This window comes from Bactrocera neohumeralis, chromosome 6 (genome assembly GCF_024586455.1).
Source record: "Bactrocera neohumeralis isolate Rockhampton chromosome 6, APGP_CSIRO_Bneo_wtdbg2-racon-allhic-juicebox.fasta_v2, whole genome shotgun sequence".
Classification (NCBI taxonomy): Eukaryota; Metazoa; Arthropoda; class Insecta; order Diptera; family Tephritidae; genus Bactrocera; species Bactrocera neohumeralis.
The window spans coordinates 6034471-6047437 of NC_065923.1; the positions used below are offsets into that span (position 1 = coordinate 6034471).

At 39.6% G+C, this 12967-nt stretch overlaps 3 protein-coding genes across 4 annotated transcripts; 1 reads left to right on the forward strand and 2 right to left on the reverse strand.

The window, feature by feature from the left end:
- The first annotated feature begins 2908 nt into the window (after positions 1-2908).
- Positions 2909-8187, forward strand: LOC126763048 (transient receptor potential channel pyrexia). 2 transcript variants are annotated; one of them, XM_050480223.1, is made up of 11 exons: positions 2909-3567; positions 3654-3897; positions 3968-4223; positions 4564-4723; positions 4849-4978; positions 5056-5400; positions 5828-6321; positions 6397-6480; positions 6543-6696; positions 6856-6967; positions 7032-8187. In XM_050480223.1, the coding sequence occupies exons 1-11, from the start codon at positions 3541-3543 to the stop codon at positions 7951-7953; spliced, it is 2928 nt and encodes a 975-aa protein (XP_050336180.1). In that variant the 5' UTR covers positions 2909-3540; the 3' UTR covers positions 7954-8187. The 2 variants fall into 2 exon arrangements, with proteins under 2 accessions (XP_050336180.1, XP_050336181.1); XM_050480224.1 differs by having other exon boundaries at positions 5828-5946.
- LOC126763087 (uncharacterized) lies at positions 8056-8932 on the reverse strand. Its single transcript, XM_050480287.1, has 2 exons — positions 8742-8932; positions 8056-8643 (listed from the first exon to the last, which is right to left on the reverse strand). The coding sequence occupies exons 1-2, from the start codon at positions 8770-8772 to the stop codon at positions 8330-8332; spliced, it is 345 nt and encodes a 114-aa protein (XP_050336244.1). The 5' UTR covers positions 8773-8932; the 3' UTR covers positions 8056-8329.
- Positions 8933-11517: 2585 nt separating this feature from the next.
- LOC126763086 (uncharacterized) lies at positions 11518-12533 on the reverse strand. Its single transcript, XM_050480286.1, has 4 exons — positions 12393-12533; positions 12201-12290; positions 11936-12118; positions 11518-11845 (listed from the first exon to the last, which is right to left on the reverse strand). The coding sequence occupies exons 1-4, from the start codon at positions 12424-12426 to the stop codon at positions 11805-11807; spliced, it is 348 nt and encodes a 115-aa protein (XP_050336243.1). The 5' UTR covers positions 12427-12533; the 3' UTR covers positions 11518-11804.
- Between the last annotated feature and the right edge of the window lie 434 nt (positions 12534-12967).

Consider the following 12967-nt stretch of genomic DNA (forward strand, 5'->3'; position numbering starts at 1 on the left):
AATGGAGTACATTTGTGTATGTGCATATATTCTTTTGTGTTTGAATATATAAACATATGGCTGTGGCTTCGCACAAATTTGAAAAAAAACGTTAACTTCGGCTGCACCGAAGCTAATATACCCTTCACAGGTGCATTTCTTTTGGTAACTATGTGTTCAGTTTGTATGGAAGCTATATGCTATAGTAATCCAATCTGAACAATTTTTTCGGAGATTATGTTATTACCTTAAGCAGTAATCCATGACAAATTTCGTGAAGACACCACGTCGAATGCGAAAGTTTTCCATACAAGCCCATGATGCCGATCGCTCGGTTTGTATGGCAGCTATGTATATGATATAGTGAGTCGATCTGAACAATTTCTTCCGATATTACATTATTTCTATGAACAATAACTCATACCAAATTTCGTGAAAATATATCGTCAAATGTGAAAGTTTTCCATACAAAAACTTGATTCCGATCGTTCAGTTTGTATGTCAGCTATATGTTATAGGGGTCCGATATTGGCAGTTCCGACAAATGAATAGCTTCTTGAAGAGAAAATGACGTTTGCATAATTTCAAAACGATATCTTATAAACTGAGGGACTAGTTCGTATATATACAGACAGACGGACATGGCTAAATCGACTCAGCTCAACATACTCATCATTTATATAAGTATGTATGTATATACTTTATAGGGTCTCTGACGCTTCCTTCTGGGTGTTACAAACTTCGTTACCTAAAATGAAAAACAAAATAACATCAAAAAAGTCGAAATTCATTTTTTTATTGCTTACGCTTCACTACATCATGTGATATACATGCATATGTATGTACATATAAGTAGCATAAAATTTTCAGCTTCCGCTGGCAGATATAACCAATATATAACCATTTTATAACCAATATTATTGGTTTCTATTGTATCGTTTCCTACGACGATAGATTTATGAAAAGTGATGTTACGTTATTTTAAATTTTAGGTGACGAGATATAGTTTTAAATAGTGCTTGAATTAGAACATTGGGTCTTAACAAAGAAATCATAATCAGATTTATTTATCGCTAGAAATTTAATTTCGCCGTGTCTTTGACTACCCTGAGAATTCCAATCCACCACTGTTGTTGTGTGATTTTCGCAAAGTATGGCCAACCCATTACCATTTACATCGATTAAGAAAAGATTACAGCGTTTGGGAAACACTCGCTGTAATGTTTCACGTCTCACGCTCAAGAAAGACAACAGACTTACGCTTGAATCGAATAGTTTTATCTTCGTACGTCAGGATATATGAGTCGATTCTAAACTTTATCGAACCTACCAATTAATGCGCGGCCTTTGGATATAACCGATTTCGTAAATCTCCTGCTGACCCACCATATTTTTGGATAACGCTGCCTAAATAGGAAAAGCTATCGATTTCTTCAAGATTTACTTAGACAATCTGTGTGACTAGAATTACTAAAAATCGGGGAAAGCAGAGGAAGAAGAAGACCTCCACTCCGTTGGAAAGACCAGGTAGAGAAATACTTGGCTTCGTTTGGAATCTCCAATTGGCCAAGAAGAAACGACAGGAGCTCTGTTGTTAACTCGGCTATAATCACGTTAGCGGTGTCCACGCCAGTAAAGAAGAAGGAAAGTCTAATTAATTTTTCTTTTGAAAGCAAAACTGTCGACAGAATGCCCTTTCGCTGGCCGATAGATGTTCGGATCTGTCATCCGAACGATCATCATTAGACGCATTGTTTTAAATTCTATTATTTTTATTAGTGAATAAAAAAAACATATTGTCGATTCTTTACAACGAGTTTACTTGAAATTTTCAATGGAATCACAGCTACGGAATCATTGAAAATGTTGCAGAATCATTCAGTGAAGGTTGTGGAGTCAACGAAAACTTGTCATGATATGTGAGTCGTCCATTCACCTCTGTGAATGAAACACTACATGAAAACTGTCATTTTGACATCAATAAGATGGCAGAGAATCTCAACTTCTATTACTGATCGACCCAGCACATTTTAGATAATGTTTTGGTTACGAAACGTGTCAATACTAGACGAAAAGAGCTGAATCAGTTGCTAAGACGATGTCAATTAGAAATTGCAATATAGATGCTTGACAATGTAGCTGAGACCCTATGTTCATCAAATGTATCATTACTGGTGACAAGGAGTTATGACGGGAAATATGACTGTCCAATAATCTGGCAAATGATGCTCCAAAAATGAGCCGAAACAACTTAAATTAGCTGAAGGCACTAAAGGCTAACCCACCGAGGATTATAACAAGTAGTTATGTGGAAATCGGATTAAGCGTCAGCATGCCTGTACAAAGATACCAGAAAATGTCAATCCGTGTCAAATTCGATCAGTTAGTAGTTCTATTTATTGACAGTTATATCGTATTCGAGATAGGTGATGAAAATAGTTCCACTAGAATCCTAAAAAATATTGCAGCAAAGGAGAGTTAGCATCCCTTGAGAAAATTTGGATAAAAAGTCGTGAACATTTTGGAAGTATTCTAGCCAAGGTTAGTGCTCTAAGGCAAACACCGCGATCTCTCAAATATTTTATTTTTCAATCAATATTGTGTGTCAGAACTTTATCTAGTGTTTACGTAGTCTGAAGAACCCAACCGAATGAGTGTAGGCCTCTTGAAATTCTCCAGCATTATTGTTTATTTTTCCAGCCAGCCTGTGGGCCATACTTTGCGGCAGGCGATCTCCAACGAGCACATTTGGTTCATGTAAGTACGTTCAAATGTATAAATGAAAAATGTATGTATGTTTGTAGTTGAGTGTGTATTTGAATATGAAAATTGGAAGTGGTTTCTGAGTGGCTAAGTATGCAACAACAGAAGATCGCCAACCGAAATTGTGGCTAAAAGTGTAAACACTCAGTTCCTCTTAGCACCTCGGTGCGAACGGTTTGCGTTGAATTTGAAAAATCGGAAAAGTCTTACGCTGGTTCCAAATCTAATAAAATCAATGAAAACGTCACAATGTTTACATTCTAAATGTTGCGGATTTAAAAATCAACACCCGGTTATTGTTAGTGATATGAAAAGAATTGCAGAAAGAGAAAAGATTTCTTTATTTATATGACACACATACATACATAGAGACCCAAATATACGCTGCTATTTGTATAGAAATTTTGAATAAGTTTTATTGATTTGCAAACACATAAATTACAGCAGAATCGATCAATGAATGTTAAAAAATAAGAACATAATTATATAGTCAAAATATATAAATATACGCATAAATATATATGTGTGTGTGTTCACGTGCCCACAACTGGAGTGCTATTTGCTTGATTGTGAATTTCTTTTACGCGGTCTATTTGAGGCGAAATGAGTTAATGCCAATATGGCACTGAGTGCTGCTTCATTCCAAGTGCTTTTCATATGAATCACTGTGCTTTCATTTGAATCAATTGACAGTTGTGGCCAAAATCCTTCTACTTTCATTCGCTAACTTCTCAAGCGTCTACTCGACTCAGTGACTCAGGTGCAAAACCCAACTTAAGTGTTCCAACGTCAGTGATCATGGAAAATGTGCGGTTTTCCATTATTGTAAGGATTAAAGACCTTAAAGATATAAATTCCAAAAAAAAAGATGTTTCCCAAATAATCAATGTCTGAAACCGAACTGTTTTCAGGAGAACGATCTCAAGTGGAATTCGGAGAGCCATGAAACACACGATTTCTTTTTCGATAAGCGTAGCATCTCCAGCGAGAACAGCAGCAATAGCGATGCCGTATTCAGCGATGAAGCGCATGAGATCTTCCTGTGGCAGCAGCAGCATCAGATGATCTGGGACCAGCTTGAGGTCGAGGAGACACTCAGTTTAGTGCCGAATTCGCTCGCCATATTCGAAATGGTTAAGACAAATTGCTTTATGGGTCAGTTACCGACGGCCGATCGCAAACAACTTAAAGTTTCTCAATTTATTTTTTCTTCGTCACTAACCAGCACTTACGCCAGCCACTAATGACGCCAACTTAGCGATATTGTATTCCTCGATCTATGGTTGCACAGAGAATATTATTCTCTTGCTCGATCACTATGGCGCCGATCCCAATTGTAAGGACTTAAGAGGTCGCACGCCGCTGCATTTCGCTTGCTGTCGTGGAAATGCGCACATCGCCAAGGTTTTGTTGGACCGTGGTGCTGATCCTAATCGTTTTGATGGCAAAAAGGAAGTTACACCTCTACACTGTGCTGCCAGGTGAGTCAACGCACACTTATCGAGACGTTGTCAGCGCATCGACAATTCGGCGCGCTGCGCTTTATTCACACATCATACAGATGGTATGGTATGTGCATTTGTATGTCATCCGCATATAAACAAATTTAAATTAGACCAAATATTTTTTGACGCCAATAGAAAAGAAAATATTATTTATTTATATTATACATTTTTCGCTTTATTCCTGGCCTTGCGGCGGTTGTATGCGCGCCAATTCGAACGCAACCGCGATCACGATCACGAACACCTCGCCCCCTTCCTTTTGGCCGGCTCCATGCGCCGGCATATAAATTGCGTTGAACCGTCACGGCGTGGATAGTGCAAAGAGCGTGGAATGCATTTTGCTGCTATTGAAACGGAAAGCGCACATCAACATTGGCATTGAGAAGCGTTCGGCATTGCATTTCGCTATCGATCGCAACGCTGTCGAATGTGTGGAGACGTTGCTCAAATACGGCGCAGATCCCAACACGCCACAGGTAGGTGACATTTGCGTCACATTCCTTTCTAGTTCCTGTTTCTTACCCCTACTAAACACATACCTTCCATCCCTCTTAAACAAAAAACTTTTAAACCCCTAAGAATGTTTGTTCCTATGTCATAGGTTTACACAGAGACACCGTTGCACACCGCTTGCGCATTAGGCTTCAGTAAATGTGTGGAACTGCTTTTGAATCATGGTGCAGATGTGCGCTCCCAGTTCGGTGAAGGGAAACTGACAGCCTTACACTTGGGTATGTTATATGTACGATTAGCAGCTGTCAATTTTCACTGTCAATTCACACCTGTTCTCCATTTCGTTCAACCGCAGCCGCTGAGAACGATTACGTCGAATGTGTACGTTTGCTGCTGGAGCACGGTGCGGAAGTGGATTGTCGTAATGCCAGCCACCAGACCCCACTGCATTTGGCTTGTCTATCGCAATCCATCGAAACTGTCGATTTACTGATCAAGCATGGCGCCAACGTGAATGCTGTCTACAGGGACGGTCGCACCGCTTTGCATGCTGCAATCGTCAAGCAATCTCGTAGTTTGGACTGTTGCAATGCTTTATTGAAAGCGGGTGCCAATGTCAACAAAGCGGATAATTATGGTTATACGCCTCTGCATATAGCGGCCTTGAATGAGTTCAGTAATTGCGTCTACACATTCATTGGTAAGTTGCTCTGGTTATATGGATGATGTCTAAATTCCAGTTTACAACTATATGGTAATTGACTTGCTACGAGAAGAAGTGGAGGAGAGCTCTCTATGATTAAACTTCACTATAAAGAACTACGGAACCGAAAATCTGCCTGAGAGATTTGAGTTAAAGGGCCATATAGCGTGCTTGCCAGACATCTTCCATTTCGAGCTCTCTTTTCAACAAAAATATAGGGTCAGCAGAATATATTGGGATTCTTAAAGCTTTCGAGGTTGGGTGCTTAGCCATGTGTGTGACTACAAACTTCTTTGTCTGTGTTTAATTCAAATTTAATTTGTAAATTCGCAATTCTTTAAACGGGATAGTAAATTTATCGATTATTAAAGGGCTTTTCTCAACACCTCTGAATCACTTGTAAGCGTACTTTCTAAACTTACAGAACATGGCGCAGATATAACGGCTCGCACCTCGGGCAATGTGTCCGCCTTGTCTTTCATCGTGCGCCGTACACCTGAGATTATACCGAAACTGACGGCCAAAATGGATAGTTCAATTAAGGTAAATGACCACGAAATCGGTGATGTAGACTGTGAAATCAAATTGGATTTTCGTCTGTTGGTGCCGCCAACATCATTTGAACGTGGAGAGACTGAATTGCTTCTGTCGTTAATCGAAGTCGGCCAGAAGCGTTTATTGATGCATCCATTGTGCGAGACTTTTCTTTTTCTAAAATGGCGCCGCATACGAAAATTCTTTCTGATGAGTCTACTTTATCATGCAATCTATGTCTTCCTATTCACAATGTACATCGTGGGTGTGTATGCACGCAACTGTGATAAGAATCCGAAGTGTGAAGCGCCCGCATATATAAGCACAGTGGGCTATTTCGTTATAATACTGAATTTAATATTGATGGGTAAAGAGATCTTTCAGGTAAATCGTCCTGCTTATGTAGTCTACTATTGAATACTTAAGCGTGTGTGATTAAATTGTATCGCTTTAATGTAGATGGCTCACGGCTTACAAGGCTATGCGAAGTACTGGGAAAATTGGCTGCAGTGGGCCATCGTTTTTGGTGTCTTGCTGTGTGTGGTAGATAAACCCTCACGACCGTTATATTTTTGAATTTGTTGTGTAATCGCGCTTACTTTTAGACACCAGAGATACTGATCCCCACAAATTTGTTGGCGGTGCCTACTTGGCAACATCACGTGGCGGCTATTGTAGTGTATTTAGTTTGGCTGGAGCTAATGATGCTAGTAGGACGCTTCCCCATATTCGGCGTTTATGTGCAAATGTTCACAAAAGGTAAGAGAAAGGTAGAAAAAAGGCTAACTTCGAGCCCTATTGTAGAGTGTTAGTGCTCTTTTATTTTCAAGATTTGATCATGTTTTTATAAGCACATCTGTATACTTTATTTCACAAATAATACTCAATCACCTAACGGGTTTTCATAATATTTTGCAGTTGCCGGCAACTTTTGTAAATTCCTTTTGGCCTACATCTGTTTATTGATTGCCTTCTGCCTCAGCTTCTCGGTGCTATTCAACGACTATCCACCATTTGAAAATATCACATGGTAAAAACCGATAATAATACTGATTGAGTATTAAATACTTTATAAATATTTCATCCTGCTTTAGGTCGCTGCTCAAAGCCATCACGATGATGTCCGGAGAACTGGAGTTTGAGGATATATTTTATGGAGATATACCCGTTAAATTTCCAGTTACCTCACATATTTTGTTTCTCTGCTTTGTATTGCTCGTGACGGTCATACTCACTAACCTGATGGTGGGTTTGGCTGTCAGCGATATTCAGGGTCTACAAGTATCGGCCACCCTAGATCGGTTGGTGCGTCAGGCAGAGCTTATTTCACGACTAGAAAGCTTATTCTTCTCACGCTTACTCCGCCGAGCACCAGTAAAATTAATGCAACTCTGCAAGCGTAGCGCGCTATTACGCACTTCACGCAACAAATTACAGTTCGTGACTCGGCCAAATGATCCGCGTGACAATCAGTTACCCGAGGACATCAAGTTGAATATTTACAAACTGGTGGCTGAGCGACGCGATCGCAATTTGAGTTTACGTCGGCGAAAACTCGAAAGTAACTACAACATGTTTAATCAGAGCTTACAGCGACAGTTTGAAGAAAAAAAGCGTTGCACTGCCATACCAGTTGGGTCGTCGGCTGATAAAACATCAGCAAACTCCGTAACGAAAAACAATAATATAAATAATAAAAAATCAAGTAATGATTTAAAGGAACCGCATGTTACGATTACGGTACGCGAAAACGACTGCTTGTTACGACCGCGTTCGGCTACCAATGTGCACGATCAGTTAATGGCCGAAAGCGATGTGGCCGTGAAGCTTAAGAGCCAGGTCAATGGCATTTCGGACGTGCGCGCCGAAGTGATGGCGCTGCGCGAGCAATTACGCGGAATCGGCCAAAAATTGGACAGTTTTGCGGACAGTGCAAGTAAGAAACTAAATTTCACGGCAGAAGAAATGTGTCGAATAAAAATTCATCTCGAGCAGAAAGCATCCTTTCAAGGTTGATCCACAAGTTTGGAGATTTTTACTTTGCGAGATGATCATTAAGAAAAGCTTTAATATATTTTTCATAACACTGGCATTATTTTTGTAAGAAAAAAGCGGAAATTTAATTTCAACCAAATAAACTGTGTTAAATGTCTATATACTTACGAATCGAAATATAAAGTGCAATGATTTTTTTTGTTTTTCTGATGAAAGAAATTTACAACAATAAAAATATTAACAAATACAAATGTATACATATGTGTGTTTGTGAATTGATCAATTAAAACAGTTACACATTGTCATCAGTCCACATTTGCATATGACCTTAGAAATAAAGACAATTGCATTTGCTTCGACAATTACTTTTAATCATCCATAAATGTCATTGGCATCATTAGACGCGCCTGGCTGTTTCGGTCAGCCATTTGTCGTTACTTTGGTTCCATATGAGTGTGCCTTCCGATGGTATGGGAGCGTCCTTCTTCACTAGAGTCCATGTCTTGGTGATCGGGTCAAAGGCGAAGTTCTTCGAGTTGGCTGGAGTCGGCGGTGGGGTGTTAATTATAAGCGGTTTTCGCGTGACTGGGACAAAAGTGGGCTTAGGACCAACCTGGGCGCCCCCGCTTATCAATTCATACTCGGCGTTGGGATCGTTAGCTGGTCGGGGCAAAGCAGCAACAAATGTCGCACAGCTAACTATTATTGCGGCTGATCTCATTTGAAAAATATTTAAAAAAGTAATAAAACTATTGTTAATTTCTGGATCTACAATTTTTTTTGTACACGAATTTGGAAGCAAAACTTACCAAGCGCGAAAGTATTCCTTAACCTTTTCATATTTTCAATTCCTTCGGTAAATTTGTTTTTCTTTCAGTTGAATATCTTAATTGGCACACTTATTATATATTCAGTTGTAGTTGTTTTTACAGTAACCTATTTGTTTACTGTGTTGTTAGCGTCTTTTCTCTCCAAATGTCGATTCTCTACTGATCTTTCGAATCCATTCAGTTGCATAAAATTATAATTCTTTTGCAGATACTCGGCTGTAAATATGCTTACATATATGTATGTATGTATGTATGCATGTAGACACATTTGCGTAGTTATGTTCGAATGTCTGTAGGTCTTTTTGTAGATTTATATTTTTGTCTACTGATCTTATTTGCACTCATTCCGATGTGACGTTATGAGCTGTGAGTTAACCTTTTTGATTGCTCATGTCAAGAGCGCTCTAAACAATAAAATATCCATAAAACAATTCCAAAATATGAGTCATTTGAGCTGATCTTACAATATGAGACAATTATCTAGCTGGTTAAATGGCATTTTTTTATTAGTATGGGTCATCAAACCTGAAGGAAATTACCTATAATCAATAAAAGCTTCGTAAATCGACGAAGCCGGCCACAAATCCATTGCGGATGTTAGCTGCTCTGAATGTTTTGAAGTATGAGATTTAAGTGCAGACTGATAGAACCTTACAATTCGCCCTGTGACAAAATAGCTTCGCTGAGCTCACGTGAGACCTGTGTAAACCTCAAGAAGTTTATATATGTACATAAGTGTTATGTTTCCACCATTATATAGTTGTGGCCTTTTTTACTTATTATATTACCTGTCAAATGCTAGATCTAGTAAATGAATCCGCTTTTAAACGACTGATGTATTCCCAGATCTATTAATATTTAGTCTGTAAACTATTTTTATTTTGTAATTTAAAAAACTAAACAAACTAAGGCTGCGCCGAAACTATTATCTTCTTTATGGGTGAATTTCTTATAGAAAAAATTGTATCAAGAGATCTTTATCTTGGTTTTGATCGGTCAGTTAATTTGATATCGGTGATTCTGACAAATGAGCAGCTTCTTATAGATAAAAGACGTTTGGAAACTTTCAGATGTACTATATATCCAAAAAATTGAGGCATTAGTTCGCACATACTTAGCTAAATCGATTCAGCTCGTCACGCGGACCATTTATATATATTATATGTATACTTTATGGGCCCCTCTAATTAATTAACCTCTCCTTCTTCTTCTTCCTTTTTACTGGCGTGAAAATCGCTTACGCGATTATAGCCGAGTTAACAACAGCGCGCCAGTCGTTTATTTTTTTCGCTACGTGGCGCGAATTGGAGATTCCAAGCGAAGCCAGGTCCTTCCAACGGAGTGGAGGTCTTCCTCTTCCTCTGCTTCCCCCGTCGAATACTTTCAGAGCTGGAGTGTTGTTGTCCATTCGGACGACATGACCTAGCCAGCGTAGCCGCTGTCTTTTAATTCGCTGAACTATGTCAATGTCATCGTATATCTCATACAGCTCATCGTGCCATCGAATGCTATATTCGCCGTGGCCAGTGCGCAAAGGACCATAAATCTTTCGCAGAACTTTTCTCTCGAAAACTCGCAACGTCGACTCATCTATTGTTGTCATCGTCCACGCCTCTGCATCGTATAGCATGACGGGAATAATGAGTGACTTATAGAGTTTTGGTTTCGTTCGTCGAGAGAGGACTTTACTTCTTAATTGCCTACTTAGTCCGAACAAGCACCTGTTGGCAAGAGATATCCTGCGTTGAATTTCGAGGCTGACGTTGTTATTGGTGTTGATACTGGTTCCTAAATATACGAAATTATCTACAACTTCGAAGTTATGACTGTCAACAGTGACTCCCCCTGCGGGTAGGGGGGACCCCCTTTGGGTTCGGGGGGGAAACCGAATATACCCGTGGTAAGGCATGCCTGTCGTAAGAGGCGACTAAAATTCTGACCACCAGTCCAGAGCCGTATAGAACCTTGGAGGTAACTCCAACCTGCTCATGTGGACTGGCTCCTCGGGGAGTATCGTGGTGGTTGTGGTTAAAACCCAAATGCGGGAAGAATTGACCTTGTCAGTTGAATGTGGAGTTGCATTGCAACCGGGTGCCGGACCCAAAGCACGGCAGAGGTTTTAGATGGGCCTCGAACCCGACCAAGGTGGTTAGTGTGTCCATTCCACACTGCCAATTGGTACTGAAAATGCTTAGCATTCTCAGGGCGCTGATCAACGCATTAATTTGATCCGCTGTGCTTTTGAGCGCCGTGGAGTAAGGCTGTCGTCAGCAGGTACCCACGTTAAACACACCGGACGTTGTCAACAGTCGTGACTGTGACGACTGTTTATTTGATGACAGGATATATTTCGTCTCGTTCACCACCAGACCCATTTGCTTAGCTACTTTATCCATTCTGGAGAAAGCAGAACTAACGGCGCGGTTGTTAAGGCCAATTATGTTAAGGAGATCACTTTACAAATTAAAGTCTTAAGACCTAAGAGATCATATACATATAAATAATATTCTTTGGATAGAAACGGTATTATATATCTCTGTCCGTGTTTGTGTATCGATATTACATACAAATGAGTATACAAATGTGTTTGTACACAAATTTTAAATAATTCTCTCTGCTAAAAAGTTCGCTGGCTTTGATTGATGAAAAACAAGGCAACGCTTTGGTTCAGACTTTGATTCAAACAGCAACTGATAACCTTTGATAATGGACATCTCTCCATAATTGGCGATTTTTTAACACATGCGTGTATATGTATGTTTGTATAAATAATGATTTTATTTGTTTAAATTTCATTGGAAGAACGTTAGTTATAAATTCCTTAAAATTAATTAGACGCCAAAATATAAAGACTAATAAACATACACGCAATAAAGTGTGTGTGTGAGTGCATGCTTATAAGCGGATCAGTCGCTAACTTAATCTATGTGGCAGAGGCGGTCCACTTTAATTTAACATTACTTCCGAATTAGTTGTAAATATAGATTTTCTTTCAACTTCCTGGATGAAATTTATGTTCATTAAAAATGCGCTCTCAGCCATTTATAAGGCATTACAGGTTCCCATGCGTACAAAAACAACATCTGAAAGGAATAAAAGCAAATTGAATGGGTATTTGAGCAACAAAGTGAAGGGAAAAGCATTCGGCGCTGTGACCAGCCTTCAATACCAACCTTGACCGCAACGTGCGGCGCAGTCCAGACGAGCGTGGTTGTGATAATTCTGACTGTCGCTGCCACAAACAGGATTGTATTCCATGGTGGTGGGACAGGCCCTCAAACAGGCTAGATAACGAGGCGAAGGCACTGTTGTCGACGAGGCGGGCGGTGCAGGAGTGGTAGTCGTAGTGCCGGCACCTATGTGAGCCAAGTGATGCAAAGGAGAATTCCACTTTAGGTGTTGTTGTTTGTTAGTAATAATAATGAACTATGCGCTTACCAGGGCGATCAGGCAAAAATGGATTCGAAAAAATTGGACCCTGCCACTGCCACTGTTGGGGACGCCCACTTGCCAGCGCGCACATTTGCACTAAACACAAACAGAGAAAGCCAATTTTAAATATTTAACATTAGGAAAAAATCTTTATTCTTTATTACGTTAGGTAAAAATACAACAAACAAAAACACATACCGCAAATACACAATATAATTAATTTCGAATTCATGTTTATCACTGTCTTATTTCCGAATTTCGTATGCAAATAAATCTGAACACGCGTATATTAGTGAGCAGCGTGCGTTATTCCCCGGCAACCTTCTGTGATTAACTTACCGTAAATTATATTTCACTGCCGGTTTTATACGCGCCGTCATTGGGAAGATCAAGCAAAACCCCATTACTCAGCTCAAACTCCTACATACATACATACACACATACATATGTACATATGTACATCCAAACTACAAGTGTCCACATTATGCTCACACATTCGTATTTGCGTATCAATATACATAGATTATACTGCATGTTATGAAAGATTATTGAATGCTTGGTTTGCCACGATGCTCTCCAGCCTACTCTTGGCTAAGTAATACATACATACGTACATAGCTATATGGCAGTTCGACTTTTCTCTTCTACAAGTTGTATACTTAGAACTTTAGAAGATCGTTAAGCAATCGAAGAGGCTTCCTAAACTTTGCTTTTACAATCTAGTCAGTAACACTAGTTACAATGTAGTCTATAGCTCGTTGATTTCACTGCGT